This window comes from Papio anubis, chromosome 12 (assembly GCF_008728515.1).
Source record: "Papio anubis isolate 15944 chromosome 12, Panubis1.0, whole genome shotgun sequence".
NCBI lineage: Eukaryota > Metazoa > Chordata > Mammalia > Primates > Cercopithecidae > Papio > Papio anubis.
In genome coordinates this window covers 109,795,390-109,817,577 of record NC_044987.1, presented here as the reverse complement: position 1 = coordinate 109,817,577, position 22,188 = coordinate 109,795,390, and the positions used below count along the sequence as shown (strand labels likewise).

Genomic DNA, 22,188 nt, shown 5'->3' with positions numbered 1-22,188 from the left:
CCATTTTTTTCTATTCAGGATCTCAATAGATGGATTGATGCCCACCTACATTGGAGACAGCATTTCTACTTTCCTGAGTCCACCAATTAAAATGCTAATCCCATGTGGAAACACCCTCACAGATACATCCAGAAATAGTGTTTAATCTGGGCACTCAGGTGCCAGTCAAATTGACACAGAAAATTAACCATCACAGAGGTACAATGCAAATAGTGGCTCATTAAGTCATGACGTCCTTAGCTAGGCTGACAGTATTCTCTAATAGTTCTCAGAACTGTGACAGGCAACACTTCTCACATGTAGCAACTGTCCCGGCAGGGCAGAAATTCACATTTGATGTATAGCTCTCTGGTTTTCTTCCTTGGTTAGGAAACTCGCAGGGAATCTATCTTAGGAGAAAAATCATAGTTTGGAAACCACTATGCCAAAGATCGCCTCATGTGCTGGGTTCTCCAATACTGCCTGCTTCAGTTTCAGACTTACAACTTTTACTCCCGTTTTTTTATTTCAATTTTTGTGGGTACAGAGTAAGTGTATACATTTATGGGGCACATGAAATGTTTTGATACAGGCATGCAATGCATAATAATCACATCATAGAAAAGGGGGTATCCATCCTCTCAAGCATTTATCCTTTATGTTACAAACAATCCAATTATACTATCAGTTATTTAAAATGTACAATTAAATTGTTATTGACTATAGTCACCCTGTTATGCTACCAATAGTAGAGCTCATTCATTCTTTCTAATATGTTGTACCCATTAACCCTCCCCACCTCCTTCCCACCACTACCCTTCCGAGCCCCCCGTAACCATCTTTTTATTCTCTATCTCTATGAGTTCAATTGTTTTGATTTTTAGATCACACAAATAAGTAAGAATATGCAATCTTTGTCTTTCTGTGCCTGGCTTATTTCACTTAACATAATGATCTCCAGTTCCATCCATTTTGTCACAACTGACAGGATCTCATTCTTTTATATGGCTGAATATTACTCCACTGTGTATATGTAGGACATTTTCTGTATTCATTCATCTGTTGATGAACACTTAGGTTGCTTCCAAATCTTAGTTATTGTGAACAGTGCCGCAACAAACATGGGAGCGCAGATATCTCTTCAATATACTGGTCTTGTTTCTTTTGGGTATATAGCCAGCAGTGGGATTGCTGGATCATATGGTAGCTATGTTTAGTTTTCTGAGGAATCTCCAAACTGTTCTCCATAGTGATTGTACTAATTTACATTCCCACCAACAGTGTACAAGGCTTTGCTTTTCTCTACATCCTTGTCAGCATTTGTTATTGCCTGTCTTTTGAATAAAGCCATTTTTAACTGAGATGAGAGAATATCTCATTGTAGCTTTGATTTCCATTTCTCTGATGACCAGTGATGTTAAGCACCTTTTCAAGCACCTTTTCATATGCCTGCTTCCCATTTAGATGTCTTCTTTTACTTCCATTTTTATATGTTGTATGTGTTTGCATGATAAAATCTACTTTATCAGGAAACATAAAACATAAAGTGAAATGGAAAAAAAAAAAAAGGAAACATTACAGGAAACAGTCATTCACCTAATATATGTTCATTGGGCGGAAGGCAAATAATAGATGTGAACCCCGAAGGTTTAGGACAGGAAACAAAAGAAAGTTATTTCCTCATTCTCCCTAACCACATCCTTCAAGTCTTCTTCCTTATTTATTACATCACATGGACAAATACACTTGACCACACCTCCTGACATTGCTCAATATTTGCTTGAGTGAAAAGAGGCTGAGGCAACCTGAAGGAGGAGCTCTCATTACCTTCTGCCCATCACTTAATAAATAGCCAGTCAATTCCTCAACATTCTGGTACATTGTTGGAGAGATGAGACAGTCACACCAGCTGCCCCTAGTGGGGCTCTTATTGTTTTCTCTTATTCCAAGTCAACTATGTGAGATCTGTGGTGAGTACACTTTGAGCTAAAATTACTCCGGAGTGATAGTCTACTGAATACTCTTGACAAGAGACTCTATGTAGAGTTACCTGAGAAAAGATCCCATTCCAGTTTCATATGTGGTTGGACTCCATGAATGATGAAAAGGGTGGCAGGAGATGGTGAGGAAAGTCTCACAATGCATTTTGTTGTAAGAGGAATTATAGATTGTGTGTTCATTTGCCTAACTGCTCTTTCTATGCTCAGATCCTCTCTAGCACAGCATCACTACCAACCAACTCTCTATTCATGTGAATTTCCAATGACAAAAAATTTATGCTCCCAGAAACTTTTCTAGATCATGGAAAGTTATCTTTTGGTTTTGATATGCGATTTTTTTTTCCTGAAATTTGACACAAGATTTTTGGGTTAGCCCCCTTGTAACTACACAGAAAAAAAAAAAAAAAAAAAAAAAATCTCTTTCAAATAGTGATGACTGCTATCTTGTCATGAGTTAATTTAGATGTTCCAAGTTGCATGTCCACCTCCCTTCAACTCTTTCCGAGGACACATGGGATAAAGTTCCATCATCTCTTGCATGGGTGTTAGCCCCAGAGATTGTGTGGTTCTGTAAAAGAACATTAAAGTAAGAGAAAGGAAAACTAAATTCAAGCTCAGTTTGATCCCTTAGTCATTGAATGACCCAACGTTTCTGAATTTCTTTAGCTTCATTCATAAAAAAAGGATAATGAGGGGAGACGCTTGAAGCAAATTATCTCCTGAAGTCTGGTGCAGTTCTCAGGTGCATGACTTCTCTTTTCTGAGACTTTACTCTGAAATTAAGCTTCAAACCAGTCCAAAGATGACTAGGTAGTACTATCTGTGCTCTCTAACCAGTAAGAAAATACCACAGAAGACAAGTTTGTATACATACAGGCTAAAGCATAGACTCTTCTGACTTTAATTTTTCTTCTTGACCTGACATTTCCCTTGTTGGATCCTAAGAATAGGGGATGGCTATGTAGGTTTTGGCTTTCTATTCATTTTAAATAATAATAATAATTAAATTGATCTTTGAGAGTCAAGGAAGCTGATTTGAGTTGTTGACCAGGAACTGAAAAGTCTGTTTCAGGGCCAAAAAATCTGCTGAGCTGGATGCTTCCACAAAATCTCAGAGAATTGACTCACAATTGTTCCATTGCGTCTGCAACAAACCATGGCCTTTCTACAATCACTCTATTCAGATCTTCTTGACTCTTTCTTTTAAAGCAAAGAAAACTGGGCAAGGGAAATTACATTTCCTTGATTCTCAAGTATAGTGATAAAAACTCCAGTTACGCTGGAAAAAATAGTATGTGCAGCATTTTACAGTTTATTTGGTGGTTTCTTGTCCAATATCTATAAGGTAAGTGTTAATAGCCACAATGTTTAAATGAGAAAACTAAGGGTAACACGAGTTCCATAACTTATTATCCACAGTCATAAGTTAAGGAGCACAGAATGTGGCCAAAATCTGAATCTAAAGCTCACGTTCTTTTCACTCTCCCACTAATCTATTAGGTAATCCGGAGGTGTGTAGGATTTGGGGCTACTCCTCAAGATTATGGAAAAATATATTGAGAAAGTGTCCTGTGTTTTAAATAGTAACTCTTTTTATTCTCTTCTATTTCCTTGGGAGCTCTGGATTCTCCTACTTCCACAGTATAATGTGGCTTCCCTCCATCTCTGGAATTGGGGCATGTTGTAGGCTAAAACTGGAGAGTTTTTCACAACCTGTATAATGTTGAATAATGACCTCGATGCCCAGCCAGCTGGGCAATCAGACAATAAAGTTTTGGGGTCAATCATCAGTATAACATAGAATTTTTACCTGCATTTTCTCAGCATTAACCCAATTGATTTAGAAGATGGAGAAGGAAAGAACTGAATCCAGGAAGTAGAAAGTCCTGCTTACTGGGAGTCAGAAGACACGTAATCTAGTTTCAGCTCAGCCTCCAGTTATGGAAGTTTCTTTAAGGAGACTCTCTCTAAGTTTCATATACAAAATTAGGGAATGATGCTAAATTTCCCAGGCAGGAGTCTGCGAGTACACAATGATAACTCTGCACCAGTTGTTAAAATATGAAAACATTTTCATGCTGGTTGTTAAAGGAGTAATGTCTGGCATGGGGGTAGGTTCAAGACCCACCTTTGTATTATTCCACCAACACAGTCAGCAGCCACTGGATTGGTCTAGGTCTGTGCCATACCTGTTACTAAATATTTTTATATAACCCCTGCTCCAAGTCTTACTATATTCTGAGTGTGTGTTTCTTATTTCCTTCCTTCTCTGCCACAGAGGTAAGTGAAGAAAACTACATCCGCCTAAAACCTTTGTTGAATACAATGAACCAGTCAGAGTATACCAGGGGAACCAGCTTCTCTGCCAATGTCCTGTTGTCCCTCCAACTTGTTGGAATACAGAACCAAAACCTGAAGCAAAAGCTAATCCAACAAATCGAATACACTATGAAAAGGAGACGTAAGTTGCTGTATTCTCTGGAAGATTTAGAAAAACTTTACCTATTTAAAGATTATCTGCTACTAATCCTAAAAATTATGCATCTGAAATATCCCTGCTATATCCATTCTAATGGTACCAAACTTGAGGTAACAGAAACATGCCCAAAATACAATCCCACGCCACTCACCCTAGAGCTAGGTCTTGCTTCTTTTGGTCTTAAAAATCATTTTTCTTCAAGAAGCCACAAACAAAAGCTATGGATTCTTATCCATTAATGCTGTTATATAAGTTAGCTTAGTTCACAACCACATGAGAATACAGATCATAACTAAGAAAGCTGGTGATGGAGAGGCGACCATGGAACAATCCAGATTTGGACTAGGTGTGGGTTGGGCTTGAACCCGTCATGTTAATACTGAGCCTCAGTTTTCCAATTAGTATAAGGGGAAATGAAGCCACTCTTACCTACCTCATAATATTATTATAAGAATTATGAGAAGCCTGAGAGTTTTGATACGCTATAAGACAGAACATAAAAAGTCAAGTATTACTATCCTAGCAAGCTGGTACCACAAAGAGAAAGAAAAAAAAAAAAACCCAAGATCTTGTTGTTTATCTATGTTTCCTCTTTTTTCACTTTCATAAGGATTGCATAATTCCAAAACAATTCTGTGATTTTATGGAAAAGACCAAGATTTAGTTTGCATTTATATAATACTGCTCTAAAAGGCTCTGCTTTGAGGATAAAGAAGAGAGGAATCAAATATTCGTACAGGAATGTATCACATAATGGTGAACATATATGACGGTGGTCCCACAAGATTTTAATACTCTATTTTTATTGTACCTTTTCTGTGCTCAGATATGTTTAGATACACAAATACTATTGGGCTACAGTTGCCTATAGTATTCAGGACAGTAACATGCTGTACTGGCTTTTAGCCTGAAAGCAACAAGCTGTACCCTATAGCCTAGGTGTGTAGTCAACTATACCATCGAGGTTTGTGTAAGTATACTCTATGATGTTTGCACAGTAATAAAATCACTTAACAACCAGTTTCTCAGAATTTATCCCTATCATTAAGTGACACAAGACTGTATAGAGCGCAACAGAAGAAAGAAGTGATAGGAAATATAAGTCTCAAGGAAATCAGGAGGCCCAAAAAATCACAAGCATGTACCTTGTTAAGCTTGAATACTTTTCTTTTCAGTGTCACAGGTAAGCTCAGGAGAGCTTGCCTTGATTATACTGGCTTTGGGAGCATGTCATAACCCTGACGAAAACTTAATATATGATTACCACCTGATTGACAAGCTAGAAAATAAATTCCAAGCAGAAATTGAAAATATGGGTAAGAATCAAATATTTAGAGACCCTAGACAACATTGTCTTCTCCTCTGCTGATTCAGAACTATAGGAAGTTTACCTCCACTCTTTCCTTCTCCTCTTCATCCTGTTCATCTCACGATGTCTTTGCAGGGCACTTCCCTTTTTCCCTTTCAGTATGCATCTTGAATTTTCTTTTTAAATATGTTCAGCTGAGCATTGACCCTATGTCAAGTACTACTTTACATATGATGGCAGACACACACACACACACACACACACACACACACACGACACCATTCGCTAATCTTCCAGGAGCTTGGCTTTAAGTCAAATGATGAAATACACCAGAAATAACTGAACAACACAGGACAAAGTGTCATAAGTACCAAAATACACAATGCTACTGTATGAGCTAAAGGCGGCCAGAGTACATTATTACTGGGAAAAATCAACCGCTCATGGTGGCCACTAGTGAGGTGCACTGTTTTATTTCAATTCCTACCCAACATTTATTCTAGTTTTCATTAAGTCCATCTTCCTTTGAGATGGCCTCCAACCTAGGTTTCTACTTACAGTTTCAACACCTTACTATGGAAAACGCAAGAGGCTTGGAGGTAGAAAACCTGTATTCTGGCCCTAGCTCTGTAACCACCTGAATATCTAGATTGCATCTTAATCTCTTTAAGGCTATGTCCCCTCAGTAATAAAATGAAAGAAATTGAGTGGCATTTAGTGGCCCTTAAAAGCCTTTACATTTCTCAGGTTTTCTAATTCTATGGGTGACCTCCCACTTCTATTACCCACCTTTCCTTAAATGTAAAGAAATTGAAATAGAGTAAGTAGGAATAGATGGAAAATGCATACTCCATTACCACTTCCATGATTAAGGGAGGTATTTCTTCTCTTTTCTAGAAGCACACAATGGCAATCCCCTGACTAACTACTACCAGCTCAGCCTGGACGTTTTGGCCTTGTGTCTGTTCAATGGGACCTACTCAACCACCAAAGTTGTCAACTACTTCACTCCTGAAAATAAAAACTATTATTTTGGTAGCCAGTTCTCAGTAGGTGAGTTTACTAAGCCCAATTCCCTTGGTACAGAGGACATGGTCACCAGTAGGTCTTGCCCTTTGAGTTCTTCTACCAGTAAGTACTTGAATTTTATTTTCTACCCTCTTTGCTCCAGTCCTCTCAAAAGGGAATTTTCTTTTTGAGAAGAATGGATGATGGATGGCATTTAAGCCTCTTTCTAGATGTGTGGTATACTAGAAATACCCGGTTCCTGCTCCAGCTCTTCTTTGAGTTATATAAACAACGAATGTTAACTCTTGATCTTAATTTTTCCATCTGGAAAATGAGGATAAAGCATGAGTATATTCACAAGAAATATTTTAGAAAGGGTAAGTTTTAGAAAAGGGAAATGCAATGGAATTCGTTTAACTTAACACCGTCTCTTTCTCTAGTTTATTGGGACAATTTGGATACCTCGATAGTCTTGAACAATACTACCTCTCCAGTGACAAAGTCCAATATTATAATCAATAGGTTATATATTCACCTTGGGAAATGAACCAGAAATTTCCCACTGTGTCAGCCTTAACATCCAAAAAGAAGTCTTTAGACAGTTAGTATAGGTGCTTAGCCTCTATGGATCCAGATACACAAGTTCTTTCTCCAAATTCAAAGTTCAAATTTAAGTTCAAAGCAAATCACCATTTTAGGATTTCTGGATAGTAAGGAGAATGTGAGATTTCTCAGACTTCTTTTCCCATGAGAGAGGAAAGGTCCCATGCTAAAGAACACAGGAGAGACCAAGTATCAAGCCAGAAAACGAGTCCTTATCTTTCCTTTTTCCAATCTCTGGCCTCATCCTCTTTTGTAAAGAGGTTTGCTGGGCAACAACTCTGTTAAGTACTATTTTCTAATCAGTCTAATGAAACCCTTGAGAGGCTTACAAAGATGTAGTTTATTTGATGCATTGTCCTAGGTTTTCTCAATCCCTCAGCCAGCATGGCTAAAAGATTAGAGAAAGATAGAAAAGATGGGAGCAACCAAGATATAAAAGTGAAATACTGTCCATGTGTATGCACCTACAAATCCATAGGTGTTTTATGACCAAGGTATGTGTAATGAGAAAAATGTGTATTTAAAAAAAAAAAAGGCAGGGCATGGTGGCTCATGCCTTTTATCCCAGCACTTTGGGAGGCCGAGGCGGGCAGATCATCTGAGGTCAGGAGTTCAAGACCAGCCTCACCAACATGGCGAAACACCGTCTCTACTAAAAATACAAAATTAGCTGAGTGTGGTGGCTCACTCCTGTAATCCCAGCTACTCAGGAGGCTGAGGCAGGAGAATCACTTGAGCCCAGGAGGCAGAGTTTACAGTGAGATCGGACCACCGCACTCCAGCCTAGGCGGCAAAAACGAGACTCTATCCCCCCCAAAAAAAAAAAAAAAAAAAACACTCTAGACAGCAGCAAGAGAGCTTTAGAGATCTGTGCTACATCCCATCCCTAAACTGTTTTTAAGCTAATTTCCTGGCTGTTTACCTGCTATGTGTGTGTGATGGGTCTCTTTTCCTTGGCAAGTTCTTAGATACTTTCTAGGATGTTTGGATTCTTAGACATGCCTGTTCCTCAGTTGGGCTCCACGGCCTGGACTTCAAAGTTCAGGCAGCAGACATATCTTTTCTGGGCCCTTCCCTGTTTCTCTTTCAGTATGCATCTTGAATTTTCTTTTTAAATGTGTTCAGCTGAGCATTGACCCTATGTCAAGTACTACTTTACATATGATGGCAGACACACACACACACACACACACACACATACACACACACAAGACACTGTTCTCTAATCCTCCAGGAGCTTGGCTTTAAGTCAAATGATGAATTACACCAGAAATAGCTGAACAACACAGGACACAGTGTCATAAGTACCAAAATATACAATGCTAGTATATGAGCTAAAGGTGGCAGAGTACATTATCACCGGGAAAAATAAACTGGCCATCGTGGCCACTAGTGAGGTGCATCTCCCTTAAGTAACCTGGTGGGAGGCCCATCGCACTACAGTATGAGGCATGAACTATGGAGTAAATGGCAAGTGAACATTGGGAAGAAACCTTTAAATATTTGACTGGTTAGTGCTGGAGAGATGATTGCCGCATCTTGAAATCTTTCTTCACCAATTAGCATGACCAACCACACCAGTTTTTCTAGATCTGTTTTTCTTTCAGCACTGAAACTCTCACATCCCAGGAAACCTCTTAGTCCAGGACAAACGACAAACTGAGATGGCTGGTCCCCTATCGACAATGTTTTGTTTCCTGACAGATACTGGTGCAATGGCTGTCCTGGCTCTGACCTGTGTGAAGAGGAGTCTAATAAACGGGCAGGTCAAAACAGATGAAAGCAATTTAAAGAACATCAGTATTTATATAAAGTCACTGGTAGAGAAGATTCTGTCTGAGAAAAAAGAAAATGGTCTAATTGGAAACACATTTAGCACAGGAGAAGCCATGCAGGTAAGTCAGAGGGTGAAACAGGAGGCAGAGAAGGGAGTCTTCTCTGGAAGAAAGCAGTATCTTTTTTATTATTTTTTATTTTTTTGAGATGGAGTTTTGCCTTTGTTGCCCAAGCTGGAGTGCAATGGTGCAATCTCGGCTCACTGCAACCTCTGCCTCCCAAATTCAAGCGATTCTCCTGTCTCAGCCTCCTGAGTAGCTGGGATTACAGGCACCCTCCACTACACCCAGCTAATTTTTTTCTATTTTTAGTAGAGACAGGGTTTCATCATGCTGGCCGAGCTGGTCTCAAACTCCTGACCTCAGGTGATCCACCCGTCTTGGCCTCCCAAAGTGCTGGGATTACAAGTGTGAGCCACCGCACCTGGCCAGTATATTTTTCCTTTCTTATTGGCCTCCTAAGACCTTCCTATCTATTCCGCGGTTCCTATACTAACTTTGATTTTGCTCATATGATTCCCTTCCCCTGCCTGACGTACTCTTCTCATCTTCAGCTTTCCTTCCCCATAACCAATGCTTCCAGGAAGCTTTTCCTAACTACAATTTCTCTAAGAAACTCTAGAATCTACTACAGTCTACTTTGTTGTTCCATCACACATGGTTGTACACTTTCACACACACAGTAGTCCCCCCTTACCCACAATTTCACTTTCCACAGCTTCAGTTACCCAAGGTCAACCGAGGCCTGAAAATATTAAATGGAAAATTTCAGGAATAAACAATGCACAAGTTTTAAATGGTGCATAATTCTGAGTAGTGTGATAAAATCTTGCACCTTCCCGCTCTGTTCCACCCAGGAAGTGACTTATCCCTTTGTCTATGCACGTTAATCACTTAGTAGCTGGTTATCAGTCAACTGTCCCAACAATGAAGTGCGTGTGTTCAAGTAACCCTTATGTACTTACTAATATACTACAGCAATGGTGCTGTAGTATATTATCATAATTGTTCTATTTGATTATTGTTGTAAATCTCTTACTGTGCCTAATTTATAAATTGAAATTTATTATAAGTGTGGATGTATAAGAAAAAAACGTAGTATATTTAAGGCTCAGTGCTATCCATGGTTTCAGGAATCCACTGTAGGTCTTGGAAAGTAACCCCGCTGATAAGAGGGAATTACTTCATTACCTCCATTTCCTAAACTAGGAGCATGAGTCACAGTAACTGTGTCAGTAAACTACCTAATCTCACAAAACCAGAGAGTGGTACAGATTGGGATGGGACCCGGGCCATTGTTCTCAAAACTCACACTCAGCACCTACACTGTCATGCATACGCTCCTTGAGATCTGAGCCTTTATTCCTGCATTCATTGAGCCATTGATCTACAAACTCTAAGGGGAAGATATAAGAAGTGACCAAGGAAGGTTTACAGAAAAAAAAAAAAAAACACTTTACTGCATCATCAGTATGAATAGATATTTTCCAGGCTGACTCTGGGCTAGAGGACTTTCAAGGGAGAGACAAAGACAGTGAGGAGAAAGACCCAAAAGCACAAAAGAATATTAGGCATTTTAAGGTCAAAGTGTTCAGCATGACCGGCGCAGAGTCCGTGAGAAGCATAACAGGAGGCTGGAAGCGTAAGCACGGGTCCAATCATAAGGTTATCTGTGTTGTTGTTACTATTTAAGTTGTTGATTGCCTTGCTAAGTTTGAACTGAATATAAACTGCTTTCCCATTTTGGCTGCACATTCGAATCACCTGAAGGAGCTCTTAGGCAACACTAATACCCAGGCCCACACCAGACACAGTTACTGACACAGAAATTTAGAGGTGGAGCCTGCGCCTTGTTCTGGTTTAAAAGCCCTACAGGTGATACAAATTCACAGTAGGATCAAGAGCTACTTGCCTACAAGATATTGCTGGGTATTTTTAAATATTAATAACATTTAATTTGTTGTTATGTACGTTAATAACATTTATTGATGTGTCTTAAGAGGAAATGTGCTATGACCGGTTTTTCTTTTTTCTTAATATCCCACAAATTCTTGTGGACCGCTTGGTGAGCTTAAGAACCTCCAAGAAAAGATGAAAACAGGAACAGTCCATCCCTGGGAAACTACAGAGCAGCATGTTCAAGTCCGACCCACTTTAATTCCTGTCTTGCTCACCCCAATGTCCTCCTAACTTTTACTACCTCACAATTCTGCCCCTTCAATCGATCCTACATTCTGCTGCCAGGAGAGTTTCTGTTTAATGAACTATTAGACTCCCCATTGTCAATCAAATAATGTCAGACACCTCCTCATTGTTGTCAATCAAATGAGGTCAGACATCTCACCATAAAATTCAAGCGTCTACTAGTCTAGCCCAACTTGCTTCTCCAGCCTGTTCTTCCACAGTTGCCTCCAATGTTCCCCATACACCAGTTCTCCTAAACCAGGAGGAATCTCCTGAGGAACTTTGCTAATATGCAGATACTCTCATCACTGCCAGGTCATGTCCTGGCCATTCCTACCTAACACCTTTGTTCATGTTTGAGTGCAGAGCTCCTCACCTCATCTCAGAAGCCAAACTTCTATCCTACTCTCCAAGGCCTAACTCAAATACCACCTTCTCCAGGAAGCTTTTTTTTAGCTTCATTAAATGTTTGTGAGCTCCTCTCCTCTTTAGAAAGACGCATCCCACTAGAGGCATCCCTTAGGGCATTCCTCTGGCATCTCCTTTTACAATAGTTTGTTAATATTTATTGAGTGTCTCCTATGTGACAGGTATTTCCCAGCATTGGGATATAGAAATGAATGTGGCAAAGTCTGCTTTCATTGGAACTATTATAGCTTGGGTTATTAAGCAGTTCCAACCTCCCTGCCCAAACAGGTTTGTAAGCTTCTGGATAACAAGAAAGATATCCGAGTTATCTGAGGTGCTTCCTAGGTAGTCAATGTTCAATTAATACTGAATTAGTTATATAGAGGCTTCCCCTTACTTAAAGTGTCTCATATTCTCTGTCTCTCTTTATCTCTCGTCCCCCCTCCGCCCCCCTGCCTCATTAGGCCCTCTTTGTATCATCAGACTATTATCATGAAAATGACTGGAATTGCCAACAAACTCTGAATACAGTGCTCACAGAAATTTCTCAAGGAGCATTCAGTACTCCAACTGCTGCAGCCCAGGTCTTACCTGCCCTGATGGGAAAGACCTTCTTGGATGTTAACAAAGACTCTTCTTGCGTCTCTGCTGCAGGTAAAAGCATTAAAGAGCAGACTGTTCTGCTTTTCACCATAGCACCCAAAGCATGTGAGATTCAGGTGTCCTTTGAAACCAAAAGCGACCAGATAAACCTCCAAAACGAAACAGTTGCCAGAGACAATTCAGTTTTCATCATGTTATCAGGGATTACAGCCACCTGAGGATTTGTTCTTAACTGAGTGCTAGATGTCCTTCTTAGTTCAAACATAACAAGGCAGACCTGATTCAATAATGTCTATCTTCAAAGGCATATTTTCTGACTGTTGGATATAGAAGGATCTAAGCACCATTCTCATCCTAAATAAAGTACAGAGGATTGGCACCGTGCTCTGACTTTGCACAGTGAGTGATGCCTCAGGGAAATGAGACATCTGTGTGGAAGGGATATGCCCGTATTCGAAAATTATAGCATACGTTACTTATTCAAACAAATGACTTTGCAACCAGGTAGAAAGAAAGGAGACATTTCCTTACATCTCTCTCTGTTCCTGGTTCAGCCACTTACAGGTTTAGGAAACTTGGACAAAATGTTTAAGCTCTAAGCTTCAGTTTTCTAATGTAAAAGTTGGAAACTAGGACAGTATCTAACATAGGTTTTTGTAAAGATTGAATGAGACAATTCATATAAAATGATTAGTGCAGTGCCTGGCACTTCATGTGTTTTCAATAAATGTTAAGCAATAAAAAGGAGAAAAGACAAGCATGATTGTATGCTGTACCGAGGCAAAAAAAGAAAAACATCAGGTTCCTCTGTGAGAAATAGAAGTTAGAGCAACTGAATTGCTTAAACAGCTGGGAGTTGAGCCAAGTGCCAACATTCACAAGCTGGTGAGTTTTGGTCTTAGTTTCTGCTTTAGTTATACGAGAAATTTGCCCCTTGACTGATGATAATTGCTCCTTATAGTAAATCCATGTCTGCATAAAGGCAAGGAGTCCTTGGATAGGGGTTGAGGAGGTCTGCAAACTCTAATATCATTTTTAGTTTTCCGAATATTGCTCTGGGCTTTTCTGTCTCTGCCAGGTAACTTCAGCAACTCCACTCATGAGCCTGTAACTGTGACCACTCCTGGCTCACAATCATCTATCTCTGTCAATTACTCTGTGAGAATCAATGAAACATATTCCGCCAATGTCACTGTGCCAAATGGTTCTGTCTTCCTCGATGTGATGGAGAAAGCTCAGAAAATGAATGATACTATATTTGGGTAGGTCTGTACCTAACCTAAGGTTAAGGTGTTTGCTGTCATTTCTAAAGATGCAGTAAGAATACATTTGCACCTAAATGCAAAGTATATTTAAGATGTTTCTGGGTCAGTAGCTTTGCTGTCCATCTGCATCCCACAGCAGGATTTTAAAATAGGAGGTGAGATACTTCATCTTCTTTCACATAATAGGTAGTAAATTAATGTTTACTTAATAGATTAATGAATCTCACAGCTCTCTCTTATTTCAATAAAATTCTTTCAGTAAATGCAACTTCTAAAGTCAAACATCTGAGATCTAGAACCGTGGTTCTTACCCTTTTTGAATCACTGACCCCTTTGAAAATCAGGTGAAAGTAATGAATGTTCATCCCAGAAAAAAATGAACATACACACAAAAATTGGCATTTGTTTACTTATTTATTTTACAGATGGCATTTTACTATGTTGCCCAGGCTGGTGTTGAATTCCTGGGCTCAAGAGATCTACCCACCTCAGCCTCCCAAAGTGCTGGGGTTACAGGCATGAGCCACTGCCAAATTTAGCATTTAAACTGGGGGTTTCACAGATGCCCTGAAGCTTCCCCCTGCCCTCGCTTTCAGAAAATTCATAGATCCCTAAACTAAAGTTACTGGTCAAGGAGGTCAAGTAATGGCTTTGCCTCTGAAAAGTATGATTTATTTGGCTCCTTAACTCTAATTGACAGTTATTTATCATATTTAACAACATTGCATAGGATGCTATAAACAAAATCAGAATAATAATATAATATATCTTATAAAGGCTACCCTCGTGGGCTTTAAAGGAGGTAGAAAAATGACTACGGAATATAAAACAGATATTGACCATGTCACTTTTTAATAAACACAATACGAAATATCAAATTATCCTTTCCTGTTCCTCTTTTGTAAGGGAAAACCCACTAACTTATGGTGCCTCTAGCACATGAGAATAACATGTTCTTCTACTGAATCAGTATCTTCAGCAGTTACTATCTTGGGGTGGAAGGTTGAAGCTGTTATCTGAAAAGTATCTACCATGGCAGGTTGGGGGGAGCAGAAACCAAGAGCATCATTTCTCTCATTTAGCATGGAGTGTCTGCATTAGAATCAGCTGGAGTGTTTATAAAGCCTGCAGATTCCTGACCCCCAGCTCATATCTAAAAATAAAAGTATCTATGGATAGGGCCAGGAAATCTGCATTTTTTATAATGTCATCAAGTGATTCTCAAGTACATTAAAGTTTGAGAAATGCCTATTGTGGGTTTCCTTTGACAATTCTAAGTTCCAGTAACCTATTGGATGTCACCCACAGTTTCACAATGGAGGAGAGGTCATGGGGGCCCTACATCACCTCTGTTCAGGGCCTATGGGCCAGTAATAATGACAGAACCTACTGGGAACTTCTGAGTGGAGGCATACCACTGAGCCAAGGTAAGGAAGAGACACGCCAAAAAGACCCATGCTAAAAATGCCCAAATGAGGCCGGGCGCGGTGGCTCAAGCCTGTAATCCCAGCACTTTGGGAGGCCGAGACGGGCGGATCACGAGGTCAGGAGATTGAGACCATCCTGGCTAACACGGTGAAACCCCGTCTCTACTAAAAATACAAAAAGCTAGCCGGGCGTGGTGACGGGCGCCTGTAGTCCCAGCTACTCGGGAGGCTGAGGCAGGAGAATGGCGTAAACCCGGGAGGCGGAGCTTGCAGTGAGTTGAGATCCGGCCACTGCACTCCAGCCTGGGCGACAGAGCGAGACTCCGTCTCAAAAACAAACAAACAAACAAAATGCCCAAATGGAGAGGGGTGTGAGCCTTTGTGGGGATTGGGCCAAGGGCTTAGTAGAGATGACATCCATTATTTGGTGATGTAGTGGTCGAATCATTTGACCCAGTTCTCGGCCTTCTTCCTTTTCAGGAGTTGGTAGTTACGTTGTCCATGATGGAGAAAACTTGGAGGTTCGTTGGAGCAAATACTAATAAGCCCAAACTTTCTTCAGCTGCATAAAATCTATTTGCAGTGGAGTTCCATGCCGATTGTCCTTACGCCTTATTCATTTATCCCAGTACGAATAGGAGAGTTAACCTCCCCTTCTCTCTCTACACATTCAATAAAAATTGTTAAAAATTAACAACCATACAAAAAGAGCATGTTCTAATTAGTTCATTCTGAAAGGATTTTAAAATTTGTTAGAGGAAAGTCCACCTAAAGAAGAACTGAAGTGAAAAGAAATGAGACCACATGTCTAATAAGTGGGGTTCTACTCAAGGTTCTCCTACTAACTATCTAAGTGGCATTGGGCAACTGGGTAAAATGGGAATAAGGTTCTAGGTCTAATGTTGCAGCACAACCAATGAGATCAAGCATAAAGTCTGTGAGAGACTGAGCTCTTTGAGGCCCAGATGCAAGAGAAGAACCCATTGGTCACACTGACTTCATACAGGCAGTGGGTAGAAAAACCATGTTGCTCAGAGGAAAGGGGGAAAAGTGAGGCATATACGTAAAAGGTCGGCTCGTAGTTTGAGAAACAGTCTCATCCCCTGCCTCCAGCTGTCTCCCTTGGATCCCACTTGTTCTTCTTTTACGTTTGTTTTCCCTTTATTTCCCCATAAAATCACCCCAATATTCATATCATCAAATACACATGCAAAAAAGTCACTTCCAATGTTCATTTCCACAGAATTCACTTTTTTCCTTTTTTTATTTTTCTAATCAATTTTTGTCATGCTAAGAAGTCACATCTTAAAGGAAAAAAGCTGAATCATATCAAGGCAGCACGAGCTTGTACTTATACTGAGTACTGGGGCTACATGCAGTACAGTCAGAAACCAGAAGGACATTTCCGATACCAAAGGGCAAAAGGTACTTTATGTAAAGTGTAAAGTAACCCATTTAAAGTAATTTCCTGCAAATAAAAACCACAATGAGACACCATGACACACCAGTCACAATGGTTACTATTAAAAAGTCAGAAAATGCAGACTGGATTAAGAAAACGTGGCACATATACACCATAGAATACTATGCAGCCATAAAAAAGGATGAGTTTGTGTCCTTTGTAGGGACATGGATGCAGCTGGAAACCATCATTCTCAGCAAACTATCGCAAGAACAGAAAACCAAATACCACATGTTCTCACTCATAGGTGGGAATTGAACAATGAGAACACTTGGACACAGGAAGGGGAGCATCACACACCGGGTCCTATTGTGAGGAGGGGGGAGGGGGGAGGGGGGAGGGATAGCATTAGGAGACATACCTAATGTAAATGACGAGTTAATGGGTGCAGCACACCAACATGGCTCATGTATACATATGTAACAAATCTGTACGTTGTGCACATGTACCCTAGAACTTAAAGTATAATAAAAAATAAAAATTTTTAAAAATTTTAAAAAAAAGAAATTAGAAGAAAAAAAGTCAGAAAATGCTGGTGAGGTTACGGAGAAAAAGAAACACATACGCTGTTGGTAGGAGTGTAAATTAGTTCAACCACTGGGGAAAGCAGTGTGGAGATTGCTCAAAGAGCTAAAAACAGAACTACCATTCAACCCAGCAATCTCATTACTGGGTATATACCCAAAGGAATAGAAATCATTCTACATCTAAATCTAATATAAACCGTGTGTGTGTGCATTGCAGCACTATTCACAATAGCAAAAATATGGAATCAACCTAAATGTCCATCGATGATTGACTTTTAAAGAAAATACAGTACATATACACTATGGAATACTATGCAGTCATAAAAAATGAGATCATATCCTTTGCAGGAACATGGATGGAGCCAGAGGACATTATCCTTAGCAAACTAACACAGGAATAGAAAATCAAATACTGCATATTCTCTCTTATAAGTGGGAAATAAATGATGAGAACACATGGATACATGGAGGGGAACAACACACACTGGGGTCTATGAGAGGGTGGAGGGTGGGGAGAGTGAGAGGATCAGGAAAAATAACTAATGGGTACTAGGCTTAATGCCTGGGTGATGAAATAATCTGTAAAACAAACCGCCATGTCATGGGCTTATCTATATAACAAACCTGAACATGTATACCTGAACTTAAAGTAAAAGTTTAAAATAAAGTACTTTTTAAAAGAAAAATGCCTTCAGGTAGAATTAGTTGAATTATTACTTTTTTTTTTTTTTTTTTTTGAGATGGGGTTTCGCTCTCGTTGCCCAGGCTGGAGTGCAATCGTGTGGTCTCGGCTCACCACAACCTCCACCTCCCGGGTTCAAGTGATTCTCCTGCCTCAGCCTCCTGAGTAGCTGGGATTACATGCACCACCATGCCCAGCTAATTTTGTATTTTTAGAAGAGACAGGTTTCTCCATGTTGGCCAGGCTGGTCTCGAACTCTTAACCTCAGGTGATCCACCCGCCTTGGCCTCCCAAAGTGCTGGGATTACAGGCGTGAGCCACCGCACCCGGCCAGTTGAATTACTTTAACAATGTCTTCCTTATTACTCCTGTGTTTCTTCATGATTATCCTAGCTTCCTCTCCTCCATCACTGACACTGCTTCACAGTCAGATTGAACCCTCTTCCAACAAACTGCTTTCTGCTATTGATACTCAGTGCTCAGGTTCAACTCTGCCCTGGTCTTCATTACCTAGGTGTAATACATGACCCTCATGAATGAACAGAAATGGATTCTATTCCTTGGGTCTGTGTCTTATCTTTAAAGCTAAGTTGGAAAATATATACACTTACCGTGTACCCACAAAAATTAAAAACATAATAATAATAATAATAATAATAATAATAATAATAAAGCTAAGTTAGAGAAGCTGGGAGGCATGTTACCCTTCCAGGATCCCTGGTGCTGTTAGTGGTCAGATCTGTTTGTAGCCTATACAAGCTATGTGAAATTGAAGGATACTGGTTTAAGGTAAGAAACATGCAAAATGTCAGAATTGGTATTACTGTCCATAAATAGCACAACTAGCCTTTATTTCTAACAGAGACTGCTGAGTTTCTCTCAGCCAGAGGTCTTAAAGTATAATGTAGTAATATTGCTGTCTGATATAAATGCCTTTAATCTCAGAAGCAGACATGAAATAACACTCCCTTAGGTTTCCACTAACATTGGCCCGTGAAACCTAGTTCTGAGGACAGGCACGGTGGCTCATGCCTGTAATCCCAGCACTTTGGGAGGCCAAGGTGAGCCGATCACCTGAGGTTAAGAGTTTGAGACCAGCCTGGCTAATATGGTGAAACCCCGTCTCTACTAAAAATACAAAAATTAGCCGGCCATGGTGGCAGGCAATTGTAATCCCAGCTATTCAGGAGGCTGAGGCAGGAGAATCACTTGAACCCGGGAGGCGGAGGTTGCAGTGAGCTGAGATCACACCATTGTACCCCAGCCTGGGCAACAGAGCCAGACTCCATCTCAGAAAAAAATAAAAATAAAAGTAAGAAATCTAACTGGCCACATTTGCCTTACAAGAAGCTCCTACAGCTTGAGAGTATTACAAAACCTGAACTGAGTCTGAAGAGAGAAACTTCCTTTTGCTGCCACAGCAAAGAATAATCACCACATATAAACCTTACTCATGTCCAAGGAGAGTCTAGGTGCTTTGATACCAAAATATTAGGCACAGGAGAAACAAGGAAATAAGTGAAATCCCAGTCAATAGTTAACCAAGGACTGTCAAAATGTCCCTGTTAAGAAATGTATGGCCGGTGTGGTTCCTGTTCTGGGAATCATTACTAACTGCAACAATTGTGTCATGATCAGTCTTGCAGCAGCCCTGGTTGTAAATGGTAATTTATAATACAAGGAAGTGAGTGGTTAAAGGGCTGGCAGGCCAAGGGTGTGTGGATCATCTCAGGAGGATCAGGAGCAGGCTCTGGAACCCAAAGTCAGCACTATACTGGACTCATAATCCTGCATTAGATTCTTATTGTTGCTGCAACAGATTACCACAAATTTTGTTACTTAAGACAAATGTATCATCTCACAGTTCTGGAGGCCAGAGTCTCACCGGGCTAAAATCAAGGTATGGAAAGAGCTGTGCTCCTAGAGGTGGCACCAGTAAAGCAAGTTCTTTCCCTACTTCGGGTCACAAAGAAGGAACATGCAATTGGACAAACGCAATCAGGTTGTATTCACCAGTCAGGGAATGGAGAAGGGGAGCTCTCGCTCTAAAGGCACCTTCTCCTTAAGCAATGGGAAGCAGGGGAATTTTCAAGAGTTAGACACGGGGCAGGGAGGTATGTAAGCAGGCCGAGGGTGGAGTTCCAAACACACAGGCGCAGTCCCCAGGCATACTTCTTCATAACCTCCCGTGTACACAAAATGGCAGCAATTCTCTTTTAAGGGATAAGAATCTAGTATTATAATGATATGTTAATGATCTAAAAGTAACTAGGGGTTACTGGTCCTGGTTTGCACCAGTCTTGTGCAGGTCTTATCTTCCACTGGTATTTGGCAAGGGATCATGGAGCTCCTGCAGCATCCTGGGCGATCTGGAACTCTTTAAGCAGTGGCCCCTATAGATAAAAAGGCTAAGGGGAAACAACTGTTTAAGACAATAAGGAGCCTTCCCAGCTATTTCCTTAGGGCTGCTCTAGTAACAGAGCTTGTAAAGAAGAATCCGTTTCCTTGCCTTTTCCAGCTTCTGGAGGCTGCCCATGTTGCATGGCTCATGGCCCCTGTCCACCTTCACAGCCAGCAATTGCATCATTCTGACTTCTGCCTCCAACATCACATTTGCTTTTCTGACTCTAATGCTCTTGCCCTCCTCTGCCACTAACAAGGACCTCTGTGATGACACTGGGCCCAACCAGATGATCCAAGCTAATCTTCCTCTCTTAAAGTCAGCTCATTAGCCACCTTAATTCCATGTGCATCTTTAATTCTTCCTGGCCATATAACCCACGTAACATGTTCACAGGTTCCAGGGATTAGGGCATGGGCATTTGGTGGTGTCCGGGCAGTGGCATTATTCTGCCTCCTACTCCTTTACACAGCATGCAAGGCTCTCCACCAAGTAGATGCAAACTGTCTTTCCAGCCTTGTCTTCCACCATATACCATGTATTGGATATATATTGCTACATAACAAGTTACTCTAAAACTTAGGGGCCTAAGACAACTTTATTATCCCACAGTTTCCGTGGGTCAAGAATCCAGGGAGGGTTTACCTGGGTCCTCTGGCTTAGGAGGGTCTCTCCCAGGGCTGCAATCAAGATGTCAGCTGGAGATTAATAACAAAAAGGACTGAATAAAGCAATTATGTCAATTGTAAAAAAAATAAAAATAAAAAGATGTCAGCTGGGGCTGCCTTCATCGCAAAGCTCACTGGGGAAGGATTCTTTCCTCCCTGGACATCGGCGGGAGGCTGCTTTCAGGGGCCATACGTGGGCTTCTCCATAAGGCAGCTCACACTTGGCAGCTGCCTTCATGAGAACAGGAAGGGCCAGAGAGAGAAGGCAAGCAAGAGGGAAATCGGTCGTTCACAAACACATCCCATCACCTTTGCCGCATTATATTCATTATAATAGAATGTGGCCCCAGGCCAGCCCACACTCTAGGGAAGAGGACTACACAAAGCATGAATACCAGGAGGTGAAAACAGGGGACATGTTAGAAGTTGTCCAGCATACCCCAATACGTACCTCATCTCACAAAACTCACCATGTTTCCCAAGGGGGAATAAAACTGCTTTATTACCCACGTCTTACATTTGCTCATTAATTCACTCATTCAAAAACTATTTTGTTTCTGCTGTGAGCTAGTTTGTGTTGTAAGGGCTAAGGACAGAGCAGTGAGCCAGAGACAAAGCCCCTCCCTCGTGGAGCAGACATTCTAGTAGGGAGATAAACAAACGATAAACAACCACACACATAGTGCGACAGCGGGCGATGAGTTACAGCAGGCGAGGGGCATGATGGGTGTCAGTGGAGGGGAGGATGCAGGATCTTATGTAGGATGTCCTGAGAAGGCCTCTCTAAAAGCTTAGCTCTGAGCAGAGACATGAAGGATGTAAGGAAGCCACCACGAGGCTATTTAAAAGAAGAGGGGTCCTGGGCTGAGGGGACGCCACGTGCAAAGGTAGCTGATGTGTTCAAGGGACACAAGAAGTTCTGTGTGATGGGAGCAGTGTGAGCAAAGGAGAAAACGCCTGGAGCTGAGGTCAGAAAGGAAACCAGAAGCCAGATCTTCTACCGCCTTGTAGGTCATGACAAGGGCTTTGACTTTTATGCTAAGATGGGCGCCACTGCAGAATTTCCCCCTTAAAATGAGCTACTTTACATCCAGGGGGAAAAAAAAAAAAAGGCTCCTTTCTTTATAATTTCAAGATATTATTTTCAGTTCCCTCTTATAAAGAAGTATAATTTGCATTATAATATAGCTACACATCTGAAATATGTATACTTAATGGATCTCACATTTTCTAATTACTTACTTTAAAAGACAGTATCTGAAAGCTTTGGGTGTTTGAGACGGCTCTTATCTCCAGATAAGGAAAGAGAACTCAAACAAAACCATTTCTGGGAAACCGAGGTCCATTT

The 22,188-nt window shown here is 40.7% G+C and overlaps 1 protein-coding gene and 1 long non-coding RNA gene across 3 annotated transcripts in view; one reads left to right on the top strand and one right to left on the bottom strand.

Annotated features, from left to right (window-relative positions):
- LOC103877465 overlaps window positions 1–22,188 on the bottom strand; it is a 36,088-nt gene that overhangs the window by 12,890 nt on the left and 1,010 nt on the right. The window lies entirely within an intron of this gene.
- Window positions 1,766–15,808, top strand: TCN1 (transcobalamin 1). Its single transcript, XM_021925693.2, has 9 exons — window positions 1,766–1,949; window positions 4,258–4,440; window positions 5,634–5,774; window positions 6,665–6,820; window positions 9,083–9,273; window positions 12,270–12,459; window positions 13,487–13,670; window positions 14,982–15,100; window positions 15,581–15,808. Exons 1-9 carry the CDS (start codon window positions 1,871–1,873, stop codon window positions 15,640–15,642), a joined length of 1,305 nt encoding a protein of 434 aa, XP_021781385.2. The 5' UTR covers window positions 1,766–1,870; the 3' UTR covers window positions 15,643–15,808.